The sequence below is a fragment of the Quercus lobata genome, chromosome 8, assembly GCF_001633185.2.
Source record: "Quercus lobata isolate SW786 chromosome 8, ValleyOak3.0 Primary Assembly, whole genome shotgun sequence".
Taxonomy (NCBI): domain Eukaryota; kingdom Viridiplantae; phylum Streptophyta; class Magnoliopsida; order Fagales; family Fagaceae; genus Quercus; species Quercus lobata.
Genome location: NC_044911.1, coordinates 53,529,148 through 53,553,046, shown reverse-complemented (window position 1 = coordinate 53,553,046; position 23,899 = coordinate 53,529,148). Strand labels below are relative to the sequence as shown.

At 35.5% G+C, this 23,899-nt stretch overlaps 2 protein-coding genes across 2 annotated transcripts; one reads left to right on the top strand and one right to left on the bottom strand.

The window, feature by feature from the left end:
- The first annotated feature begins 13,122 nt into the window (after positions 1-13,122).
- Positions 13,123-20,286, top strand: LOC115957065. Its single transcript, XM_031075303.1, has 3 exons — positions 13,123-14,047; positions 14,093-14,840; positions 20,034-20,286. Exons 1-3 carry the CDS (start codon positions 13,123-13,125, stop codon positions 20,284-20,286), a joined length of 1,926 nt encoding a protein of 641 aa, XP_030931163.1.
- Positions 20,287-21,366: 1,080 nt separating this feature from the next.
- Positions 21,367-22,637, bottom strand: LOC115957064. The gene is made up of 2 exons (XM_031075301.1): positions 22,468-22,637; positions 21,367-21,838 (listed from the first exon to the last, which is right to left on the bottom strand). The coding sequence occupies exons 1-2, from the start codon at positions 22,635-22,637 to the stop codon at positions 21,367-21,369; spliced, it is 642 nt and encodes a 213-aa protein (XP_030931161.1).
- Between the last annotated feature and the right edge of the window lie 1,262 nt (positions 22,638-23,899).

The window sequence follows — 23,899 nt, the reverse complement described above, 5'->3', positions numbered from 1 at the left end:
GATACGTAGGGCACTCTTGTTTCATATGCCTAAAACCTTAACATTCGAAGCACTTTGGTCCTGAGGGAACAATGTATTGATCTCCATCCCTAACATCCTTCTTCCCTTTGTCTTAGCTCTTGAACTGTGAGGAGCTAGATTGCCTATGGTCCTTGTCGAAGCCCTTCCCATTGGCATTCTTCATGAACTTCTTGAATTGCCTTGTAATATAGGACTTCATCTTAGAATCTTCATCGTCTGAAGACTCATTAGTATCACTGCTCTTGGCCTTCAATGCCATGCTCTTGCTCTTTCTCAATTTCCCGATCCTTGTCAAACCCAACTCATAGGTCTGCAGATTTCCAACGAACACTGTTAAAGGAAATTTGTCAATGTCCTTTGATTCCTCAATCACGGTGATCTTGGCATGGAATCTCTCGAGTAGAGATCTGAGCACCTTTCTCACAATCTTGGGTTTATGAATGGTTTCCCCAAGATTAAAAACTGAGTTCATATCCTTGAGCTTGGCATAGAACTCATCAAATGACTCATCTTCCTCTATCTTGATCTCTTCAAAGCGAGTAGTAAGCCTTTGAAGCTTCGAGTCCTTGACAGCCTTTGTTTTCTCATAGGTTGTCTAGAGAATGGTCCATGCTTCCTTCACAATTTCAATAGTGGATATCTTCTTGAACTTCTCATTTGTGACCGCACTGAATAAGGCATTCAATGCCTTGCTGTTAAAGTTTGTCACCTTGATCTTAGCATCATCCCAATCGGTCGACACTTCTGTAGGCTTAGTCCAGCCTATCTCCACAGCTTGCCACACTTTCTCATCTAAAGACTGCATGAAAGCTCTCATGCGTACTTTCTAGTATGCATAGTTAGTGCCATCAAATAGAGGAGGTATAATTAGAGACTGTCCTCTATCCATGACAAACAGGGGTCAATGGATCGCACAACAAAGATTAACCCTAATCAGAGTGTGCCTACTCTGATACCACTTGATAGGCCAAAAACGAATTGACCCCTTGTGATGAATTAATTGATTAATTAGTCAAGTTTATTAATTAATCAAATTAACATGCAATTGTACTTGGCAACACAAACAAATTACCAATTAACTAAAGTATGCAGCGGAAAATAAATTGACACGATGATTTGTTTATGAATAGGGAAAACCTACACGACGAAAACCTTACCGGATGATTTTAAGGTCATCACTCCCGATAATCCACTATTATCACAACAAACGGTTATAAGTAAAGGAATCCCAGTACCTTATATCAATCTACAGTTAAACTCTTATCCCAATACCCAATTAGACTTATTCTGTAATGACAATCTCTCCTTTTCAATGCACGGCTCCCAGTACGTGACTAACCAGTTGCATGGATCCCAGTACGCGACTTCAATCACTAACTAGTGAAGGATGTTGGCTACAAAGTTCTTCAGTTCATCCAGACGATGAAGATCATGAAGTTGCTTGGTCACAAAACCCTATGGTGTACAAACACAACATCTTCTTCAATAACTAGGGCAAACTAGGTTTTCGGTCACACTCTTTTTCACTCTTGTGAAATTTGCTCTTGTGCAACTTGTGTCCTTTTACGGCCCTTAAAATAATCCTTATATATGTTTAGGATTGTGAGAAAAGAAAGCCCAAACATATATTCACAGATTGGATGAAAAACAGTCCTAAAAAACTAAACTTCATAAACCTCGACAAATACCAATCTGTCGAGAAGCTGTCAAGCCACGGGATTTAGACAGCTCTTTAAACTTCGATAGATGCTGGTTGTCGAGTTTTAATGAGTAGCACTTTCACACTTGATTCTTGGACAGACTTGCATGGATTTAACACTTGAACTTGAAACCTTTTTTTTTGAAACATTAAACACATCCTAGATCTACCCAAATACAAGCAAAGTGTGTTTTGTCAAAGGATTAGCCAATTATATAAACTTGTGACATATGTTCCTAACGTGTGAAACACATATGTCCTAACACTCGGACCTTTTGCAAAGCCCGAGCAAATGATATTTTGATGGTCACCCTAAGATGAAGATGTCTCATAAAAGCGAGACGAGAGCTTGTCTTTGGACATAGTCCTTAGATGCTCACAACCGGGGTAGTCAGCAAACTCTAGCCTCGGTACATGTAGCACCTCGAATATAAGATCCGGAGTGACTACGATGTGCGTACCTCGAATGCGAGTGATAAAATAAGGTATTGTATAATCAAATCCATGCATATTGGAGTAAAACTCTTATATGATCACGGAGGGACAAGTGACTGGGATGCCATATAGTGACACCCAACCCCTACTGTGGATGACAGTGGGAAGGTTAGTATTGAAAAATTCCGATAGAATGACTTGGCGTCTGAATGAATGCCTCATAGAGAGAAGTTCTCTGAAAAGTCCATACGGGCTTTATCATCAAGGAACTGGACGTGAGATGGAGTAGAATCAAAAGGGGAAGAAGAAGAAGATGCCCCAGAATGAAGAGGGTTTCAGGACAGAGTGGATTTTTGTTTAGGTGTCATAGAGCAACTAACGAGAGAAAGAGAGAGAGAAAAATGGACAAACAGAAAAGCACCAAACAGTTCAATATAAGAATATAAAGAAATGAAGGTACATATGCATGAAAAATGCATGAGCATGTGATATGCAACATTAAAAGCATCATGGGTTCAGCCCAATCTAAACCTACCAGCACACAACATTTTAACATAGTAATCACACCTCTAAAATGCATGAACATTGTTAAAAATGAAAATGTGATGCAATGAATGATGATTTAAAATCACTTACACAAAAACCAACCAAAAAATTTGTGAAATACTCATCAATTTTGAAAAACCCCAAATTTTTTCAAAAAATCCCAAAAGATAGGTCAAAAATCATGAAATGCATGATAAGAAAAGAAAGAATAAGATCATACTAGATGAAGAAATGATCTTGAGGCTGAAAAACTTCTGGGTTTGAGGTTTGGAGTGAGAGAGAAAATTTTGGGGAGGTGAAGAGAGAAAAATTGTCGAGAGAGATCGGGGGAGAAATGAAGAAAAATCGCACTGACCCTTTTTATAGAAATCTTAGTTTCTCGCTGGATCAAGAGGTGTCGAAAGCTATCGAGAATAAAAAAATTTAGAATTAGCTGTCGAGGAGCTATCGAGGATCTAACGTGAGGTGTCCATAGTAAGGTTACCTCGATGGATCGAGAATCTATCGAACATTTATGGAGCATACAGAAACTTCCTCGATGGATCGAGTAGCTTTTGAGTAGCTATCGAGATTGAATCTCAAGAATCACAATGGATCGAGATTGCAATAACAGCTATCAAGAAAGGAAGCTGAAGAGCTCGATTGATAGTCTAGCTATCGAGAGGTGTCCAGCAGCTGTCAAGATTGCTTAAAAACAGTTTTTCAAAGAAGAGATAAACATAGACATGAATACAATCAAACATGCTACACAACTAAAGATCTAAACAACATTTTAAGCTCTTAAAAACATCTCTCATCAAGAAAAATGTCAAGCATTTGAATCCAAAACACACACACACACTAAACAAGTCTAACCAATTTTTATTTCAAAAACAAGTCTACACAGTTTAGTGAGTATAGATTAACACATGTATTCCTTATGATTGCCAAATCACATTGTACCTACACATGTATCAGAAGTAGCAAAGAATATTGCGTGTTGTGTGAAAAAACATCGCAAGATTGCGTAAATGTCTATATCTTATGACGATTTGAGATATGAGAAAATCACTTTAACTTACATACAATCATAACTGTTTGATGGGGACTATCACCTTCGAGGTAAATCCTATAACTCCCACATCTCCTAGAAGACACGCTTGCAATCATATATAAAGCATTTTGATTCTTTTTTGCTTTCATTTTTCTATGATGAAACATACAGATGTCATTTCATGATTGGCGGGCAACAGTGGTGAGATGGTTATTTATGCCTTTCTCTTAGGATTTTCTAGTCCTTCCCATCAAAAAAAGTGATATGAGTATTAAGTACAAGAGATTACTTAATCTTACTCATCACAAACACAAGTCACAAAACTCACTTGCTTAGTTGTGCATAGAGATGCTCATCTAAGCTACAAAAGATACATAGTTTAGAAAATTTTGTTTCAATGGCCATCCAAGGTATACACAAAACACACTGTTTTTGCATTTTTCTGATTTTTCAATTTTTTTATTTTAATTTTTATGAAAAAAAATAAATCAAAATTGAAAATAAATAAACAAAAACATGTTAAACAAAACAATGTATAAAACTAGACTGACTTAAAATAAGAAAGCAAAAACACACAAGTAATGCAACCTCAAAAACAAGAAAGGGAAAGAGAGAAAAAGTGACTAAATCACTTCGAGCTTTTTTCCTTCCACACCTTGGAAGAACCTTTTTGTTTTGCAAACCCTTGATCCGGCATTGAGGGGGAAGAATTGAAACCGTTCAAGTTCGAAAGGAACATGAGGGCTTTGAGTAGATCTCCAAAAGGAGCAAAGAAGGATGGAAATTGATTCTGGTTTCCTAATGAGATCATACTGTTGCTCTGTTGAGTGGCTAACCACTTGTAGCAATTATGTCGAGTATGTCCAGCTGCTCCACAGTGATGACAGAGATGCTGCTTCTTCTGTTTAGGCTTTTAATTGTTTCCCTTCTTAGTCCTAGGGTTCTTAATCTCTTTCTTATCAAGCTTAGAGGGTGCTCCTAAGATAGATTTACCCTTGTCTATGCTCTCACTAGCTAACACATTTTTCACATCATTGTTTCAGATTCAACATTATTAGTAGGAGAAACAAAAACAATAGTACTAGTAGAAGCAATACTAGGAGAAGAGAAATCATACTCTAAACCAATTTGATCGGAGGTAGATTTCTGAAGACTAAGAATCTCATCAAGCTTTGCACTTGAAGTCCTCTCCAGCTGAGCTCTGACTTGGAAAAATTCTGCCTCAAGCTTCTTGGTCTTCTCGGCCAAGAAATTATTCTTAAATCTCAGAGCTCCAATGGTCTGATTGGCTTCATCAAACTTCGTGGAGATTTCTTCTTATTCAAGCTCCACTTTACTGAGCTTCTTGGTGGCCAACCTATACAACTTCTCATGTTTTTTCGAGACCTTGTATAATTTTGCATTGGCTATGTGGATGTCATCTTATTCATCCATCTTCTCAAATTTAGACTCCACCAAGTCCTCTTCTTCATCCACATCTTCAACAACCCCTCAGTAGGATTTACAGTGGCAATGAAGGCATTTAGAATTCCATCATCCTCATTGTTAGAATCATCTTTAGGCTCGGTGTCGCTCAAAGTAGTAGCAAGTGTCTTGCTCTTCCTAATGGTCTTGAGATACTTAGGGCACTCTTGTTTCATGTGACCCGAAGCCTTGACACCCAAAGCATTTTGGTCCTGAGGGAATAGTGTACTGACCACCATTCCTAGTATCCTTCTTTCCTTTGTCTTGGTTCCTGAATTGAAATGAATTGGACTGCTTGCGGTCTTTATCAAATCCTTTTAGCATTGGCATTCTTCATAAACCTTTTGAATTGCCTGGTGATATAGGATTTCATTTTAGAATCTTCATCGTCTGAGGATTCATCAGTGTCACTGCTCTTGGCCTTCAAAGCCATACTCTTTCCCTTATTGGATTTCCCTATCCTTGTCAAACCCAACTCATAGGTTTGCTGATTGCCAACCAGCTCTGTCAAAGGAATTTTATCAATATCCTTTGATTCCTCAATCACAGTGATCTTGGCATGAAATCCCTCGGGTAGAGATCTGAGCACCTTTCTAATAATCTTCGGTTCGGGAATGGTTTCTCCAAAATTAAAGGCTGAGTTCACTATGTCCTTGAGCTTGGCATAGAACTTATCGAATGACTCATCCTCCTCTATCTTGATCTCTTCAAAGCTCGTAGTAAGCCTCTGAAGCTCCAAATCCTTGACAGCCTTAGTTCCTTCATAGGTTGTTTGGAGGATGATCCATGCTTCTTTAATAGTTTTAGTAGATGATATTCTAAACTCCTCATTCATGACAGGACTGAATAAAGCATTCAATGCCCTACTTTTGAAGTTTGCCACCTGGATTTTAGCATCATTCCAATCAGCCGACACTTCCTTCAACTTGGTCCAACCTATCACCGCAGCTTGCCTCACTTTCTCATCTAATGACTGCAAGAAAGCTCTCATTTTTTCATCTCTTACTGAGTTTTTCCTTACCTTTTTATTTAAGAGTCAGGTTAATGGGTGTAGTTATGTATTTGTAAATAAACTATTTAAGGAAAATTTCGATACCACATTTATAAGAAATATAAAAGATTGCAACAAAAAAAATTAGTTACTTTAATTTTTCATTTTTCAAAAAAAATATTTTAAAATATTTTCTAAACTAATGGCCTTAAGCCTTCATTTGGATACAAATTATAAATGCAAATTATTTCATTATTCAAAATAATTTTGCTACTATTCATGGGCCCCACTGCACTTTTTGGTACTATTTATAGGTCTCACTATAATATTTCAACTAACTTTTACCTATATCTATAGCACTTTCAGTAATAAATTTTCAGTTTTAACAAAATAAGCGATATTAGTTTTCCTTTATCTATTGTTGGTAGCCGTATATCCTTTTTATTGTTTTTTCCTTAACCACTTGGAATGGCCAAATTAAGATCCACACAAATCGGGGGCCGGAAAACATTTAAGTACCTGGACAAAATCTACGTAATTTTCATGCTACTTTATTGTGGTTCCTTAAGAACCAATATCCTCACTAGACTTAAATATATCCTTTTTTATTCTTGGTAGAAAAAAAATTTATATCCTAATCTCTTCATTTCAATTCGTTTATAAGAGCACGAACACTCAACCAAAAGAATAGAATACAAAAGTACGTCAATAACAGCAAATCCCTTTGAAACAACCGATCATAAGCCACTAATATATATATCAAGAGGGAAAGGTAAATAAATACTTAACATACTTTTTTTTTATACTAACACTTAATATACTTAGTAAGTGGTGGAATATATATATATATATGCATGTTCCATTTAGCCAAATTGGAAAAGTATCTTGTCAGTTTGAAAATCATCATATCTATAGAAAAGAAGTAATATTACTCGAATATAAAATAAATTTTTTTTTATTGTGCTAAAATAAAATAGAACACTTGGGTCATCTGATTTTTATCAATAAAAGTTAGAGTAATACTAAAGACAATAAAAAAGTCAAATATTTCAAAATTTTGTCCTACACTCATTTTTTCTTCTCTTACTGAGTTTTTCCTTACCTTTTTAAGAGTCCGGTTAACGGATATAGTTATGTATTTGTTAATAAACTATTTAAGGAAAATTTTGATACCACATTTATAAGAAATATAAAAGATTGCAAAAACAAAAAAATTAGTTACTTTAATTTTTTGTTTTTCATAGAAATATTTTAAAATATTTTCTAAACTAATGGCCTTAAGCCTCCATTTGGATATAAATTATAAATGGAAATTATTTCACTGTTTAGCTTATTTTTGCTGCTATTCATGGCCCCATTGCACTTTTTGGTACTATTTATGAGTTTTACTATACTATTTCAACTAACTTTTACCTATATCTATAGCACTTTCAGCAATAATTTTTCAGTTTCAACAAAATAAGCGATATCAGTTTTCCTTTATCTATTGTTGGTAGCCGTGTATCCTTTTTATTGTTTTTTCCTCAACCACTTGGAATGGCTAAATTAAGATCCACACAAATCGGGGGCCGGAAAACATTTATGTACCCGGACTGAATCTGTTTAATTTTCATGCAACTTTATTGTGGTTCCTTAAAAACCAATATCCTCCCTGGACTTAAATATATCTTTTTTTTCTTGGTACAAAAAAAATTTATATCCTAATCTCTTCATTTCAATTCGTTTATAAGAGCACGAACACTCAACCAAAAGAATAGAATACAAAAGTACGTCAATAACAGCAAATCCCTTTGAAACAACCGATCATAAGCCACTAATATATATATCAAGAGGGAAAGGTAAATAAATACTTAACATACTTTTTTTTTATACTAATACTTAACATACTTAGTAAGTGGTGGAATATATATATATGCATGTTCCATTTAGCCAAATTGGAAAAGTATCTTGTCAGTTTGAAAATCATCATATCTATAGAAAAGAAGTAATATTATTCGAATATAAAATAAATTTTTTTTTATTGTGCTAAAATAAAATAGAACACTTGGGTCATCTGATTTTTATCAATAAAAGTTAGAGTAATACTACAGACAATAAAAAAGTCAACTATTTCAAAATTTTGTCCTACACTCATTTTTTCTTCTCTTACTGAGTTTTTCCTTATCATTTTAAGAGTCCGGTTAACGGATATAGTTATGTATTTGTTAATAAAATATTTAAGGAAAATTTTGATACCACATTTATAAGAAATATAAAAGATTGCAAAAACAAAAAAATTAGTTACTTTAATTTTTTGTTTTTCATAGAAATATTTTGAAATATTTTCTAAACTAATGGCCTTAAGCCTCCGTTTCGATACAAATTATAAATGGAAATTATTTCACTATTTAGCTTATTTTTGCTGCTATTCATGGCCCCACTGCACTTTTTGGTACTATTTATGAGTCTTACTGTACTATTTCAACTAACTTTTACTTATATCTATAACACTTTCAGCAATAATTTTTCAGTTTCAACAAAATAAGCGATATCAGTTTTCCTTTATCTATTGTTGGTAGCCGTGTATCCTTTTTATTGTTTTTTCCTCAACCACTTGGAATGGCTAAATTAAGATCCACACAAATCAGGGGCCGGAAAACATTTACGTACCCGGACTGAATCTGTTTAATTTTCATGCAACTTTATTGTGGTTCCTTAAAAACCAATGTCCTCCCTAGACTTAAATATATCTTTTTTTTCTTGGTAGAAAAAAAATTTATATCCTAATCTCTTCATTTCAATTCGTTTATAAGAGCACGAACACTCAACCAAAAGAATAGAATACAAAAGTACGTCAATAACAGCAAATCCCTTTGAAACAACCGATCATAAGCCACTAATATATATATCAACAGGAAAAGGTAAATAAATACTTAACATACTTTTTTTTTATACTAATACTTAACATACTTAGTAAGTGGTGGAATATATATATATATATATATATATATGCATGTTCCATTTAGCCAAATTGGAAAAGTATCTTGTCAGTTTGAAAATCATCATATCTATAGAAAAGAAGTAATATTATTCGAATATAAAATAAAAAAAAATTTATTGTGCTAAAATAAAATAGAACACTTGGGTCATCTGATTTTTATCAATTAAAGTTAGAGTAATACTAAAGACAATAAAAAAGTCAAATATTTCAAAATTTTGTGCTACACTCATTTTTTCTTCTCTTACTGAGTTTTTCCTTACCTTTTTAAGAGTCCGGTTAACGGATATAGTTATGTATTTGTTAATAAACTATTTAAGGAAAATTTTGATATCACATTTATAAGAAATATAAAAGATTGCAAAAACAAAAAAATTAGTTACTTTAATTTTTTGTTTTTCATAGAAATATTTTAAAATATTTTCTAAACTAATGGCCTTAAGCCTCCGTTTGGATACAAATTATAAATGGAAATTATTTCACTATTTAGCTTATTTTTGCTGCTATTCATGGCCCCACTGCACTTTTTGGTACTATTTATGAGTCTTACTGTACTATTTCAACTAACTTTTACCTATATCTATAGCACTTTCAGTAATAAATTTTCAGTTTCAACAAAATAAGCGATATTAGTTTTCCTTCATCTATTGTTGGCAGCCGTGTATCCTTTTTATTGTTTTTTCCTCAACCACTTGGAATGGCTAAATTAAGATCCACACAAATCGGGGGCCGGAAAACTTTTACGTACCCGGATTGAATCTGTGTAATTTTCAGGCAACTTTATTGTGGTTCCTTAAGAACCAATATCCTCACTAGACTTAAATATATCCTTTTTTTTTTTCTTAGTAGAAAACTTATTTATATCCTAATCTCTTCATTTCAATTCGTTTGTAAGAGCGCGAATACTCAACCAAAAGAATAGAATATAGAATTACGTCAATAACAGCAAATCCCTTTGAAACAACTGATCATAAGCCACTAATATATATATATATCAAGAGGGACAGATAAATAAATATATAAAATACTTTGTTCTTTTTTTTTTTTTTTTTTTTATGCTAATACTTAACATACTTAGTGAGTGGTGGAATATATATATATATATATATATATATGCATGTTCTATTTAGCTAAACGGGAAAAGTATCTTGTCAGTTTGAAAATCATCATATCTGTAAAAAAGAAGTAATATTAATGGAATATAAAATAAAAAATTTTTTATTGGGCTAAAATAAAATTGAACACTTGGGTCGTCAAATTTTTGTCGATAAAAGTTAGAGTAATACTAGAGACAATAAAAAAGTCAAATATTTCAAAATTTTGTCCTACACTCATGTTTTCTTCTTTTACTGAGTTTTTTCTTACCTTTTTATTTAAGACTCCGGTTAACGGATATAGTTATGTATTTGTTAATAAACTATTTAAGGAAAATTTTGATACCACATTTATAAGAAATATAAAAGTCTGCAACAACAACAAAAAAAAAATATATATATATATATATATATATATATAGTTACTTTAGTTTTTCGTTTTTCATAGAAATATTTTAAAATATTTTCTAAACTAATGGTCTTAAGCCTCCGTTTGGATGCAAATTATAAATGGAAATTATTTCACTATTCAGCTTATTTTTGCTACTATTCATGGGTCCCACTACACTTTTTGGTACTATTCATGAGTCTCACTGTACTATTTCAACTAACTTTTACCTTTATCTATAGTACTTTCAGCAATAAATTTTCAGTTTCAACAAAATAAGCAATATCTGTTTTCCTTTATCTATTGTTGGTAGCAGTGTATCTTTTTTATTGTTTTTTCCTCAACCACTTGGAATGGCTAAATTAAGATCCCCACAAATCTGGGGCCAGAAAATATTTACGTACTCGGACTGAATCTGTGTAATTTTCATGCAACTTTATTGTGATTCCTTAAGAACAAATATCCTCACTAGACTTAAATATATCTTTTTTTTTCCTTGGTAGAAAACTTGTTTTTCTCCTAATCTCTTCATTTCAATTCGTTTATAAGAGCGGGTACACTCAACCAAAAGAATAGAATACAGAAGTAGTCAGTGACAGCAAATCCCTTTGAAACAACTGTTCATAAGCCACTAATATATATATATTAAGAGGGAAAGATAAATAAATACTTAACATACTTTTTTTTTATACTAATACTTATCATACTTAGCAAGTGGTGGAATATATAAATATATATATATATATATATATATATATATTCATGTTCCACTTAGCTAAACTGGAAAAGTATCTTGTCAGTTTGAAAATCATCATATCTATAAAAAAGAAGTAATATTAGTGGAATATAAAATAAAAAACTTTTTATTGTGCTAAAATAAAATAGAACACTTGGGTCATCAGATTTTTATCGATAAAAGTTAGAGTAATACTAGAGACAATAAAAAAGTCAAGTATTTCAAAATTTTGTCCTACACTCATTTTTTCTTCTCTTATTGAGTTTTTCCTTGCCTTTTTATTTAAGACTCCGGTTAACAGATATGGTTATGTATTTGTTAATAAACTATTTAAGGAAAATTTTGATACCACGTTTTTTAGAAATATTAAAGTCTGCAACAAAAAAAATTAGTTAATTTAATTTTCATTTTTCATAAAAATATTTTAAATTATTTTCTAAACTAATGGCCTTAAGCCTCTATTTGGATAAAAATTATAAATGAAAATTATTTCACTATTCAGCTTATTTTTTGTACTATTCATGGGTCCCACTGCACTTTTTGGTACTATTCATGGGTCCCACTTTACTGTTTCAACTAACTTTTACCTTTATCTATAATACTTTCAGTAATAAGTTTTCAGTTTCAACAGTATAAGCTATATCTGTTTTCCTATATCTATTGTTGGTAGCCATGTATCCTTTTTATTGCTTTTTCCTCAACCACTTGGAATGGCTAAATTAAGATCCCCATAAATCGGGGGCCAAAAAACATTTACGTTCTCAGACTGAATCTGTGTAATTTTCTTGCAACTTTATTGTGGTTCCTTAGGAACCAATATCCTCACTAGACTTAAATATATCTTTTTTTTTCTTGGTAGAAAACTTATTTTTCTCCTAATCTCTTCATTTCAATTCATTTATAAGAGCATGAATACTCAACCAAAAGAATAGAATACAAAAGTATGTTAGTAACAGCAAATCCCTTTGAAACAACCGATCATAAGCCACTAATATATATATCAAGAGGGAAAGATAAATAAATACTTAATATACTTTATTTTTTTAGACTAATACTTAACATACTTAGTAAGTGGTGGAATATAAATAAATAAATATATATATATATAAATATGTTCCACTTAGCTAAACTGGAAAAGTATCTTATCGATCAGTTTGAAAATCCTCATATCTATAAAAAAGTTAAATATTTTAAAACATTTCAAAATTAGCATACGAACTCACACATAAGCCTACCATGATCTCCAAATTAGATGATATGATGCTAATTTGTGAAAGTTGTGAATTTTTTTTGTTATTTTGTTATATATATATAGCATAACTCTAAATTTTTGACATCAGTGGAACCAAAATTAGTTAATTTTTCTACTACAATTTTATCACAATTTTAATGTGGCAAACTATGAATGGTTGTATATTATTACTTTAATGTGAACCCAACATTTTTAACTTACTACTCATCTGACTCGTGACAAAAATAGTTGCCAGGATTTTCTGATCTTGATGTGATCATATTTCAAAATACTCTAGAAATGTTAACAACGTAACTTTCCTTTAAATTACACCCTTCTACATCTCTGGGACCTCCATGAGAATCCTGTCAACTTTTACTACATCCTATAGAGCGAAAGATTGCAACAACAACAACAACAACAACAACAACAATAAAAAATAAAAATAAAAACAATAAAAAAACAATGCATGTTAGAGGTGGTGATAGGGGAGGCCCTATGACGAAGATGAACAGCCTCACCCTCCAAATTCTCAAGGGGCGGAGATTGTTGATGTTCGGGTCTCTTTTGATTATGAACTCGGCTGGTTTGAGCTACATCTTCGGCCTTTACTCTAGCGAAATCAAGTCCTCGCTTGGCTATGACCAATCCACCCTCAATTTGATCAGCTTCTACAAGGACTTAGGTGCCAATATCGGTATCATCTCTGGCCTAGTCAATGAGGTCACACCCCCATGGGTTGTTTTGGCAATTGGTGCTGTTTTCAACTTTTATGGATACTTCATGATATGGCTTGGCGTGACTGAAAGAATAGCCAAGCCCCTGGTTTGGCATATGTGCTTATACATATGCATCGGCGCAAATTCACAACCTTTTATCAACACTGGAGCCCTTGTCACTTCCATAAAGAATTACCCTGAAAGTCGTGGACTTCTTATAGGTGTTTTGAAGGGTTACACGGGTCTAAGTGGGGCTGTAGTTACACAGGTGTACCATGCTCTCTATGGTGAAGACCCAAAGTCTTTGATTTTGTTAGTAGGGGTTATTCCAGCAGTTGTATGTGTGATTTTTCTTCCAACCATGCGGATCATGAACGCTCCTCGGCAACCAAACGAGCTCACACTTCTCTATCATTTCCTCTATATTTCGCTTGGTCTCGCTGGGTTCTTGATGATTATAATCATAATAGAAAAAAGGACCACCTTTTCACAAAGTCAATACGGAGGGAGTGCAGCCGTGGTACTTTTCTTGCTGTTTCTACCTATTGCATTTGTCATTAGGGACGAGTATAAGGCTTGGAAGAGCAAGAGAGAAGCCATAAAGAACGACCATTCAGTAATAAAAGTTACAAACGGGGAGGACTTATCAAAAAAAACAAACGGGGAGGCAATTATTTCTAAAGAGATTCAACAATTTTCAGTCACAAAACCAAGTGATTGTGCTGATAAAAGCGTCAGACTTTCTTGTTGGCAAACAGCTTTTCAGACACCAGAGAGAGGGGAGGACTATACGATATTACAAGCAATTTTTAGCATTGACATGTGGCTGATTTTATTGGCTTCAATGTGTGGCCTAGGGGGAACTTTAACGGTAATAGACAACTTGGGTCAGATTGGAGCTTCCTTACGATATCCAATGAAAAGCATAAGCACTTTTGTGTCACTTGTGAGCATTTGGAACTACCTCGGACGTGTGGTCTCAGGTCTTGTCTCAGAAATTTTAATTAAAAGGTACAGAACCCCACGCACTCTCATACTCACTTTGACTCTCCTACTAGCCTGTGTTGGTCACCTCCTAATCGCGTTTGATGTACCCAATGGTATCTATTTTGCATCGGTGATTATTGGGTTTTGTTTTGGTGCACAATGGCCATTGCTCTTTGCTATGATTTCTGAACTTTTTGGCCTGAAGTACTACTCTACACTATTCAATTTTGCGGCTATAGCTAGTCCAATTGGATCTTATCTATTCAACGTGCGGGTCGCTGGGTATTTATATGACAAGGAAGCTAAGACGCAAATGGCAGCCCTGGGGCTTGTAAGGAAGGCGGGGGAAGACTTGAAGTGTACTGGGGTTGAGTGCTTCAAATTGTCTTTCATTATCATTGCGGCCATGACCTTTTTAGGCACAATTGCTTCGTTCATTTTGACGCTAAGGACTAAGAAGTTTTATAAGACTGACATTTATAAGAAGTTCCGCGAGCCACAGGTGGAGGAAGAAGTTAAGTAACAATGAGGGATGGACATGAAGATAAATATTTATTGGGACCGATTGTGAAACTTTACTTTCAGCCAAAAAAAGATTGTGAAACTTTAGTTGTGATCCTTGAAAATTCATGTTTTTGTGTGTGTGTGTTTTCCCTCTATTCCTTTGTGAGAAGTCGATTTATAATATTAAGTTCTATCTTTCTCCTTACTTTATTTAAAAAATCAATATCAGTATTTTTCTAGAGTTAAAATTTATGAGAGAAAATTATTAGATACTTCCAGAGTACTACCATAAATACGTACCTCCCTCTCACATAAATGGTGAGTCACATCATAAATTTAATTAGTGGAGCTCACCACTTATGTGAGAAAAATGAGTACGTATTTATGGTATTCTAGGAGTACCCAATAATTTCCCATTTATGAGGGCACTCTTGAGAGCTTGTACATTTTTATCTAAAAGACAAAGTATTAAATAACATTCCTTATAAAGTTAGATTTCCTAAACGGAAACAATAGTTTGGAATACAAATAATTTGTTCCATTTTTTGTGTTCCATTTTACATTTCAAGTTTTAACAATCACAACTTATCATGTATTGGTTTAACATTTCTCATAAAATAACTAAAAGTTTATAATGAAAAAATGAAACAGAGAATTTGTATTCAACAATTTAGGATGAAGGGAAAATTTTATAAAATAACTAAAAGTTTTACACTCAAAACATTTGGAAAACCTTATATGAGACTCATTTCCTACTCTGATGAACTCACTCTTCAAAGAGATTAAGACGTTTTAAGAGTTTTTTGAAAAGAAAAAGTTCATTGTCCACCAATTACAATGAATCAAGTCTAAACTTTGATTCAAGTTAAGATACCCAAAAACCCATCTAATCTTTTTTCCTCTTCCCCCTCTCGCCATATCCTAACCAATAAGTAGAAACCAACCATTAGCCAATTAAGGAATAAAAATTATCTGTTTCACTTTTTACTCCACCAACTATATATGGTATATGCCAAATGTTTGATTTTTTTTTTTTTTTTGGTTATTTTATAAGGAAGGTCAAAAGACTGCAAGGCAAGTTGTGCTTAATAGAGCATAAAGTGTAACACAAATAGTGGGACAAAGGATTTTTATTCCCCAATTAGGTTTTTTATTTCTCTCTCTCCAATTATTGACAATAATACTTTAAGTTTGGTCAATTGTCATTTTTTTTTTTTTTTTTTTTTTTTGAGAATGGGTCAATTGTCATTTTGGTTTTGCAAGTTTCATTTTTATCATTTTGGTTCTATAAGTTTATATTTGTTGTGATTGTTACCCATTCTACCATTTTGTTAAAAAATTTACAATTAAGGATTCCTGTTGAGGAAAAAAAAGTGAACTTACATGACCAAAATGACAAATATATAATGTACAAGAACAAAACAATAAGTGATCAAGAAACTAAAATGGTGTAATTTGTATTTTTGCCTATTTTTTAAAAAAATAAGTTTTATTAAGATCCACACAAATCAGAGGACTAAATCTGTGTAATTTTCATGCAACTTTATTGTAGCCCCTTAAGAACCAATACCCTCATGACTAGACTTATTTTATACCCTTTTTTTTGGTAGAAAATTTATTCATATCCTAATTTCTTCATTTTAATTCATTTATAAGAGCATGAACACTAAACCAAAAAAAAGAAAAAAGAATGCAAAAGTAATTAGTAACAACAAACCCCTTTGAAGCAATTGATCATAAGAAAAAGCCCACAATTAATTTGTATAATATGGGTAATGAAATTCCTACAATGAGAAGACCCCTTATCACCAATTTGGTAGCCCAAATGATGGAGTTCTTAGTCTAGCTCATGTCCCCCTACCCCCTTTTTTGTGTATCCCCCGAGGAGTACCTTAACCACTGATGGGGTTCTCCCCTTCCCTTTAGTTCCTCACAATTCTCTCATGTATTTCTCTCACCCTTGTTTTTTCCAACCCCCTTTCTCTCCCCTTCGTTCCCTATTTATAGACTTCCTGTAGTGGGACAGTCATGATGATTGGGAGGCTTTTTAGGTGGGTGGGACCCTTTTGGAATAGATTCCAGACCAGATGAAACCCACTTTTCTAGATAGATGTGACCATCTTGAAACTTGCTCCCACTGCCGATTGGTTTTCTACAGGTAATTTCCCTCAAGGCACTACCGTGCTGAGTAGTATCCATCCCCAATATGTAACTAGCTCCTGGGCCAGTACAGTGTACAACCCATTATTGGGCTCGGGGTTCTTGGTTTATAGAAATTAAGGAGCTGGGCCTTTATGCCATACTCGTACTCTAGGCTAGGCCTAAATACCACGTCCATACAATAGACCTTGCGATTCCATTTCCATATTGTGGGGATGGGATTGTGGTTAACCAAAGCATATTGGTGGACGGATGATCGGGTTTAAAGTCTTATATCAATGGACAGTTTCCTCAGTGTGCTGACCCTTCTTGGGAAAACCAACCACTAGTCATTAAATGTGATAAACAGGTCTGTCTACACTCCTTGCAAGCAGATAGCAAATGTCACATTGAATGGTCAGGATTTGTTGACACTCTGTATACCGAGGCACATGCGTAACAGATAACTAGGGGAAGTTAATGATTTTTCCCTCCAAAAAGCATTTAATGCCTCTCTCCCTATGAATATGCCCTAACCTCTTCAAGTCAGACTCTTTATTTCATTTTTCCTTCTCATTCCTTATTTGCCTCATCCAACCCAGCCTTCCCCTCAAGACCATCCTTCCACACGAAAATCACTATAAGTCCACTAATCACTCCCTTACTCCTAATTTTTTTTAGTTATCCCCAAAAATGGGTTTTGCACACCTTCTTAGAACTCAAGTCACCCTAACGACCTTTAGGGCTAGGTTTAATATCCCTCAAGATGTTAACGTTGAGTTCTGTCTTGAGGGTGATATTGAGAACAATAGGCTGCCTAGGGTAGTTTTCTTTCCCCTAATGTCAATCCTTAAAGGTGGGGTTAGATTTCCCGTGAACCCAATATTGCTTAGGACCATTAGTTCATACAGTCTTAGCCTTGACCAATGTCTCCCTAATTTCTACAAGGTAGTTAATAGTGTGATTCATTTGAACAACCTGTAGGTCTAGGGCTCAACCACCATGACATAAAGTTCATGTATAGTATTTGTGGTAGCCTCAAAACTGATCACTACCTAAAGATTCGCAACCCCACAGTGAGATTAATATCGTGTCTCCTCGACTTTAATAGGAACTCCACGGGGGAGTTCATAAAAGTGAGTGGGAACTGGCTTGCAAGCAAACTCATGTGCCCCACTTCACCTTAGGAAATCGGTAGGGTTAATTGCCTTTGTCCTACCTTTCCCTTCTTGTATGCTTTTCCTTTACTACATATGTTGTTTAGCACAAAAGATTTTTCTTTTTTTTACTGACTTTGATTTTACCAACCTTGTCTTTGATTCATCATGCAGTTTCCAAATGCTTCAAGCCCAACCTCAACGTCATTCACGTAAGAGACATAAACTTTGTTCTTCGGTCAGATCTTCGTGCACTTTGACGGGCAGCTTAGGGCGTCGCACCTAATCCTTGGTTGTGTTCCTTCTTACACCAGCTACAGGACCCCAGATCCGCTCTGACAGTCGGCAGCCCTCTGCTATCATACATTGACATTTGCTTGCCTAGATTCTTGCCAAGGGGTCTTACGGTGGGTGAAGCTTGGGAGAGAAGGCCTCGATTTGCAAGGGAAGGCTCTTTAGTACTAGCTCAGGACAGCTCATCGAACTTAGTCTTTAACAACAGAGACGAGCACATCCTTGTTAAAAATCAAGCCAACCCAGAACCAACTGAGCAAGTCCCTGTTGAAAATCAAGCCAACCTTGAACTGGCCAATGATATGGTGCAAAGGCGTAGTAAGAATATCGAGTGCTGGTTCCCGGGCGCCCAACCTGCCAAGGATCAATCAAACCTGTTAGGTTCTAAAGACTTAAGAACTGATGTATTTAGAACTCTAATGTGTATTGTTGGCAAATCATGATCAAAACAAGTTGTTTAGTCGTGTTTAGACTTGCTCAAAGTTATGTCATTTATGTAAAGTTGGATTTAAGTTGTTGTAGAATTAAAAGTGCAATTCGGCCTGGTTCGATTGATTGAAGCTTAGGCTTGATCAATCGAAATTTGGGCAAAATGCATTTTTCTACAGAATTCCAACTCAGCCCTAGTTCATTTAAAACGTTTAGGGTTTTGTATTTTTGCCCTAGGTATATAAGGCAAACCCTAGCCACGCTTTAGTGTTACTCATATTGCTGTTTGTGTAAATCTCTTGTGAGATCTATGAGGAGCTTTCCTTTACACAAACTTAGGATTATCAAGAGGATATTCGTTCAAGAACTTGATGATCATTCAGTTGCTGCCATAGAAGCTTAAAGAAACACAAGCAAGTATGCTTGTACTTGCTGGAGAATCCAAGAAAGAAGGAGTTCGTGGTCTCGAAGCTTGCACGTGGTCATGTCAGTAAGTTTCTACTGGTAGGTAGCAATAGGATGTTAGTGGTCTAAGTCCTATTGTAAAACTTCGATTCTTTCATAGTGGATTCAGGTTTACCTTGAGGATAGCTAGATTAAATTCTCCCCAAGTTTTTACCGGTTTGGTTTCTTGGGTGATCATATCATTGTGTTATTTATCTTTTTGCTGCTTTGCATGATATGATTGTTTGATTGTGATAACCTAGATTTGGAATTTGGACTAAGTAATAACTTGGCTAATTACCGAGGTTAATCCAATTGTGTTTTTAAGGGGTTTAAAAACCATCAAAATCCTTAACAGATTCCTCAACAAACCACTCCCCTAGCTTCTCGTCCTCGTAGAAAGAGACAGAGGACTTCCGATGAACCCTCCACAAGATTCGGTGCCCCCATAGCCGAGCACACCCCTACTCCTGTCTCTGTCACCACCCAAACTTCGCTAGCCAAGAACACTTCCTCAGAGACAAGGCCCACCGACCAACCATTGGTCATTGGGTCCAATGTGGCCTCCACCTCAGCACCCCTACCTTGGGATGGCACAACAACTGAGCATTCTATAACATGGGCTTTACTGGCGCCGAGAACTCCTATAGCAAAGTTGTTTTCAAGGGTTGGAGGCTTGGTTTTGCTGAAGGTTGGATAGCAGCCGTGAATGCTATGAACCTTCTCAAGACTTCCCCATTTACAGACCCTTCTCAATTCTTCTGCCCATTGACCCACCTGTTCAGGCACTAACTGAGGAGCAGCCCAAGGAGGAGGATGAAGAGAAAGGTGAAGAGAGCTTGAGCATGGCGGAGCTGGCCGAGCAAATTGACTCCTATGTGAAGATTATTAATGTGGAAAACCCGACCACCAACACTACTCCTGGAGGTCAGAATGCCCCTAAGGTGAACCCTGCGTCAACCATACTAACGTCTGGAGACTGTATTTTATGTACTTAAGCTGCATTTGCCTTCTATACTGAACAATATTTTAATTATTGAAAGTATGTAAGCTCGGTTGAGCTCTTTTAATTCAATTTTAAAGTTCAATTTTCAAAAAATTTCTTAGTTCAATTTTCAAAAAATTTCTTAAGTATTTATGATCAATATATATCTTTGCCCCCGAACCTTTTGATTCGAGCATTGCATTACTATAATTTTTATGCAATATTATGGAAATTTGTTGACTACTAGAATAGATGCATGAGGAATGTTTGAGATATCCCTTACAGGAGAAATTGGAAATGATTAGTCGAGGTCTTCTTAACTAGTCGAGGTCTTCTTAACTAGTCAGGGTTAGACCGAAGTTAGGTTTTTGTCCTTAGAAATAATTCATCAAAGTTTCCACCCAGTCGGTGACCAAGGTTAGGCCAAGGCTAGGATTTGTCCTTAGAAATAATTCGTTAAGGTTTCCACCTAGTCGGTGACCGAGGTCAAATGGAGGCTAGGCTTCTGTCCTTGACCCTTTAGAATAAACAACACATAATAAGTAGCTACCACAACAATGCAAAAAGCAATTGGTTCCATTCTGTGTCTTTTCTTTTTAAACCTATTTACAACATGGAACACTCATCATGATAATTACAAATAGTGATAATACTTCTTTAAATTGCTCACGATCCACGGTTAGGGGAGTGGTCTCTCCATATCCTCTAGGTATTATGCTCCAACCCCTGCCACTATAGTGATTTGGTATGGGCCCTTCCAGTTAGGGATAGGTTTTCCAACATTCAAGTCCTTCATACTCCCTACCGCCCTTCACAACACTAGATCCCCTGCGACAAACTTTCTAGGCCTCACATTTCGATCATATCTCTGAGCCAGTTTCTACTGGTAGTCTGCCAACCTGATCAAGGCCATTTCCTGTCATTCTTCCAGTAGGTCTAGGTCATCAACTAGCTTGACATCATTTCTCTCTAGGGTAAAATCTGAAATCCTCATGCTACTCGGCCCTTTTTCAGAAGGGATTACAGCCTCGGTGCCATAGGTCATTGAAAAAGGTGTTTCTCTCATAGACCTCTTGGGCATTATACGATAGGCCTATATCACATTAGGAAGTTCCTCAACTCCTTCAAGCCTTTTCTTGAGCCTGGAAACTATTGCTTTATTGGTCACATCTACAAGCCCATTGCTTTGAGGGTATGCTGGGGTGGAGTATTGGTTCTTAATCCCTAGATCTTTGCAGTACTTCTGAAAAGCCTTACTGTCAAACTGCAATCTGTTGTTTGAAATCGGTGTTTCGGGGATCTCGAACCTAGTTATGATGTTCTTCCAAATAAACTTCTTCACATCTACATCTCGGATATTTGCTAGAGCTTCAGCTTCGACCCATTTTGTAAAATGATCCGTAGCAACAATGACGAATTTCCTGTTGCTAGTATCCCGAAGAAAATTACCCACAATGTCTAACCCCCTTTGAGCAAATGGCCATGGGCAAGAGATCGGATTCAAGTTGCCCACTTGTCCTTTAATGGCATTATGCGACTTATACCTCACGTTAAATGATCCAAGCCTGGTCCCCTATTTAGCTATTCGCCTTGTGAAATATGATCTCCTTAGTAGTGACTACAAGGGGTGTTCAGTCAGTACATAAACTGTATGGGTCTGAAAATAGTGAGACAACGTTCTTGTAGTGTAAACTAAGGCTAGGGCAAGCTTTTCTAATAGCTAGTACCACGTTTCAGCGTCTATTAGGGTTTTACTAATGTAATACACCGGCCACTGTGCCATATCCTGAACTTTTAAAAAACATGGCACTGACTGCATGATCGAAGATCACCAGGTACATATATAGGTCTTCCCCAAGCTCAGGACAGGTTAAGATAGGTGGGCTTATTAGGTAAAGTTTTAGATCCTAGAATGCACTCTCGCATTCCTCGGTCCACTGGAATCCTTTTTACTTCTTTAGTAATTGAAAGAACGGCATGCATCTATCCACCAATCTTAACACAAAACGATTTAGCGCGGTTATCATCCTTGTCAGTCTCTGCACATCTTTCGAATTGCTCAAAGGTACTAGCTATTGTATGGCCTATATTTGATCTGGATTCACCCTAATTCCTCGGTTAGAGATCATATACCCCAAGAATTTTCCAGCACCTACACCGAATGCACATTTGTTGGCTTTGAGGTTTGTGTCACCTAAGGATCTCAAACGCCTCGATCAAATCTTCCACATGCTCTTCCTCCTTCTTACTTTTTACCATCATATCATCGATATAAACCTTCATTGTGCTCCCAATCTTATCCCAAAACATTCTCGTTACCGTTCGTTGATAGGTGGCCCCCGTGTTCTTCAGCCCAAAGGCCATCACCGTGTAGTGATAGTTCCCTTTGGGGGTAATAAATGACGTTTTCTCCTGGTCCTTGGGATCTAGGGCAATCTGATGGTACTTCTAAAATGCATCTAGAAAGCTCATCCTCGGGTGCCCATATATGGCATCAACTAGATAATCAATCTTTGGGATTAGGAAAGGATCCTTGGGGCAAGCCCAATTCATATCTGTAAAATCCACATACACTCTCCATTTCCCAATTTTCTTCTTAATCACAACAGTGTTTGATGACCATTCAGGGAAAAACACCTCTTTGATAACCCTAGCTTGTTTCAACTTCTCTACCTCTTCCTTCATGGCCTCAACATGCTGCTTAGTAGATTTTCTCAACTTCTACTTTATGAACAATGACGTTAGGATCAACACTGGGACCTCGTAAGGACTTTACGCGAATATATCCAAATTCTACACTAAGGCCAGAAGCATGGCAACTTGGTCCTCCAATGGTAGACTCTTTCCTATTTAAAAATACCTGTCTTCGCATAAAAGGATTCGAATCTGTATCAACTCTTTTGCACTATCAGCCTCAGTCTCCACTACGAGCTCCAATAATTGCTATAACGACTTGAGCTCCACTTGCTCATTCAATTTTATCTCATGCTTGATCGCCACAACCAAACATTGTTGGGCCGCTTGTTGATCTCCCCCCTGTTAGGACATATGTGGTTCACATGTTAAGAATATATGACATAATTTTATGTAATTGGCTTATCCTTTGACAAAATGCACTTTATTTGTAATTTGGTAGATCTAGGATTTTTTAATACTTCAAGAAATAAGGTTTTAAGATCAAGTGTTGAAGTCATTCAAGTCTGTCCAAGAAAAAAGCTGAATAATGCAAATTCATTAAAGCTCGACAGCTGACTCGACACCTTTGTTGGGAAATTTAGAGCTTGGTTGATAAAATTAACAAGTTTTAAATCCAAGTTGTTAATTAGATTTATTATTAATAAAACTTGTTAAAACAAACAAACATCAATATCATGTCAAAATCATGCAGCGGAAAAATAAATAAGACAAGATATGATGACCCAGGAAAACCAATAAAACAAACTAGTTTCACAGTAAAAAACCTAGGGGTATTCTTCCCAAAAAGCAATTCACTATAGTAAAGAGAAGTTTCAGATCTAGTACAAAACCTTTGTCCTTAGACTCTACAATCCCCGTAGATGAACTCACAACAGAAACCTTCTACCGCTTCAAAATCTCTAAACTCTACAATATATGAACACCACCTT

What these genes read in the sequence shown, in the direction of transcription:
- LOC115957065 (XM_031075303.1), top strand. Translation starts at nt 13,123, where the DNA reads ATGAACAGCCTCACCCTCCAAATTCTCAAGGGGCGGAGATTGTTGATG. An exon ending in ATTTTCAGTCACAAAACCAA is followed by an intron (nt 14,048 to 14,092) that starts GTGATTGTGCTG and finishes GTTGGCAAACAG; the next exon opens with CTTTTCAGACACCAGAGAGA. An exon ending in CAGGTGGAGGAAGAAGTTAA is followed by an intron (nt 14,841 to 20,033) that starts GTAACAATGAGG and finishes CCCCATTTACAG; the next exon opens with ACCCTTCTCAATTCTTCTGC.
- LOC115957064 (XM_031075301.1), bottom strand. Translation starts at nt 22,637, where the DNA reads ATGGCCTTTGGGCTGAAGAACACGGGGGCCACCTATCAACGAACGGTA. An exon ending in GAGGCGTTTGAGATCCTTAG is followed by an intron (nt 21,839 to 22,467) that starts GTGACACAAACC and finishes ATAGGGGACCAG; the next exon opens with GCTTGGATCATTTAACGTGA.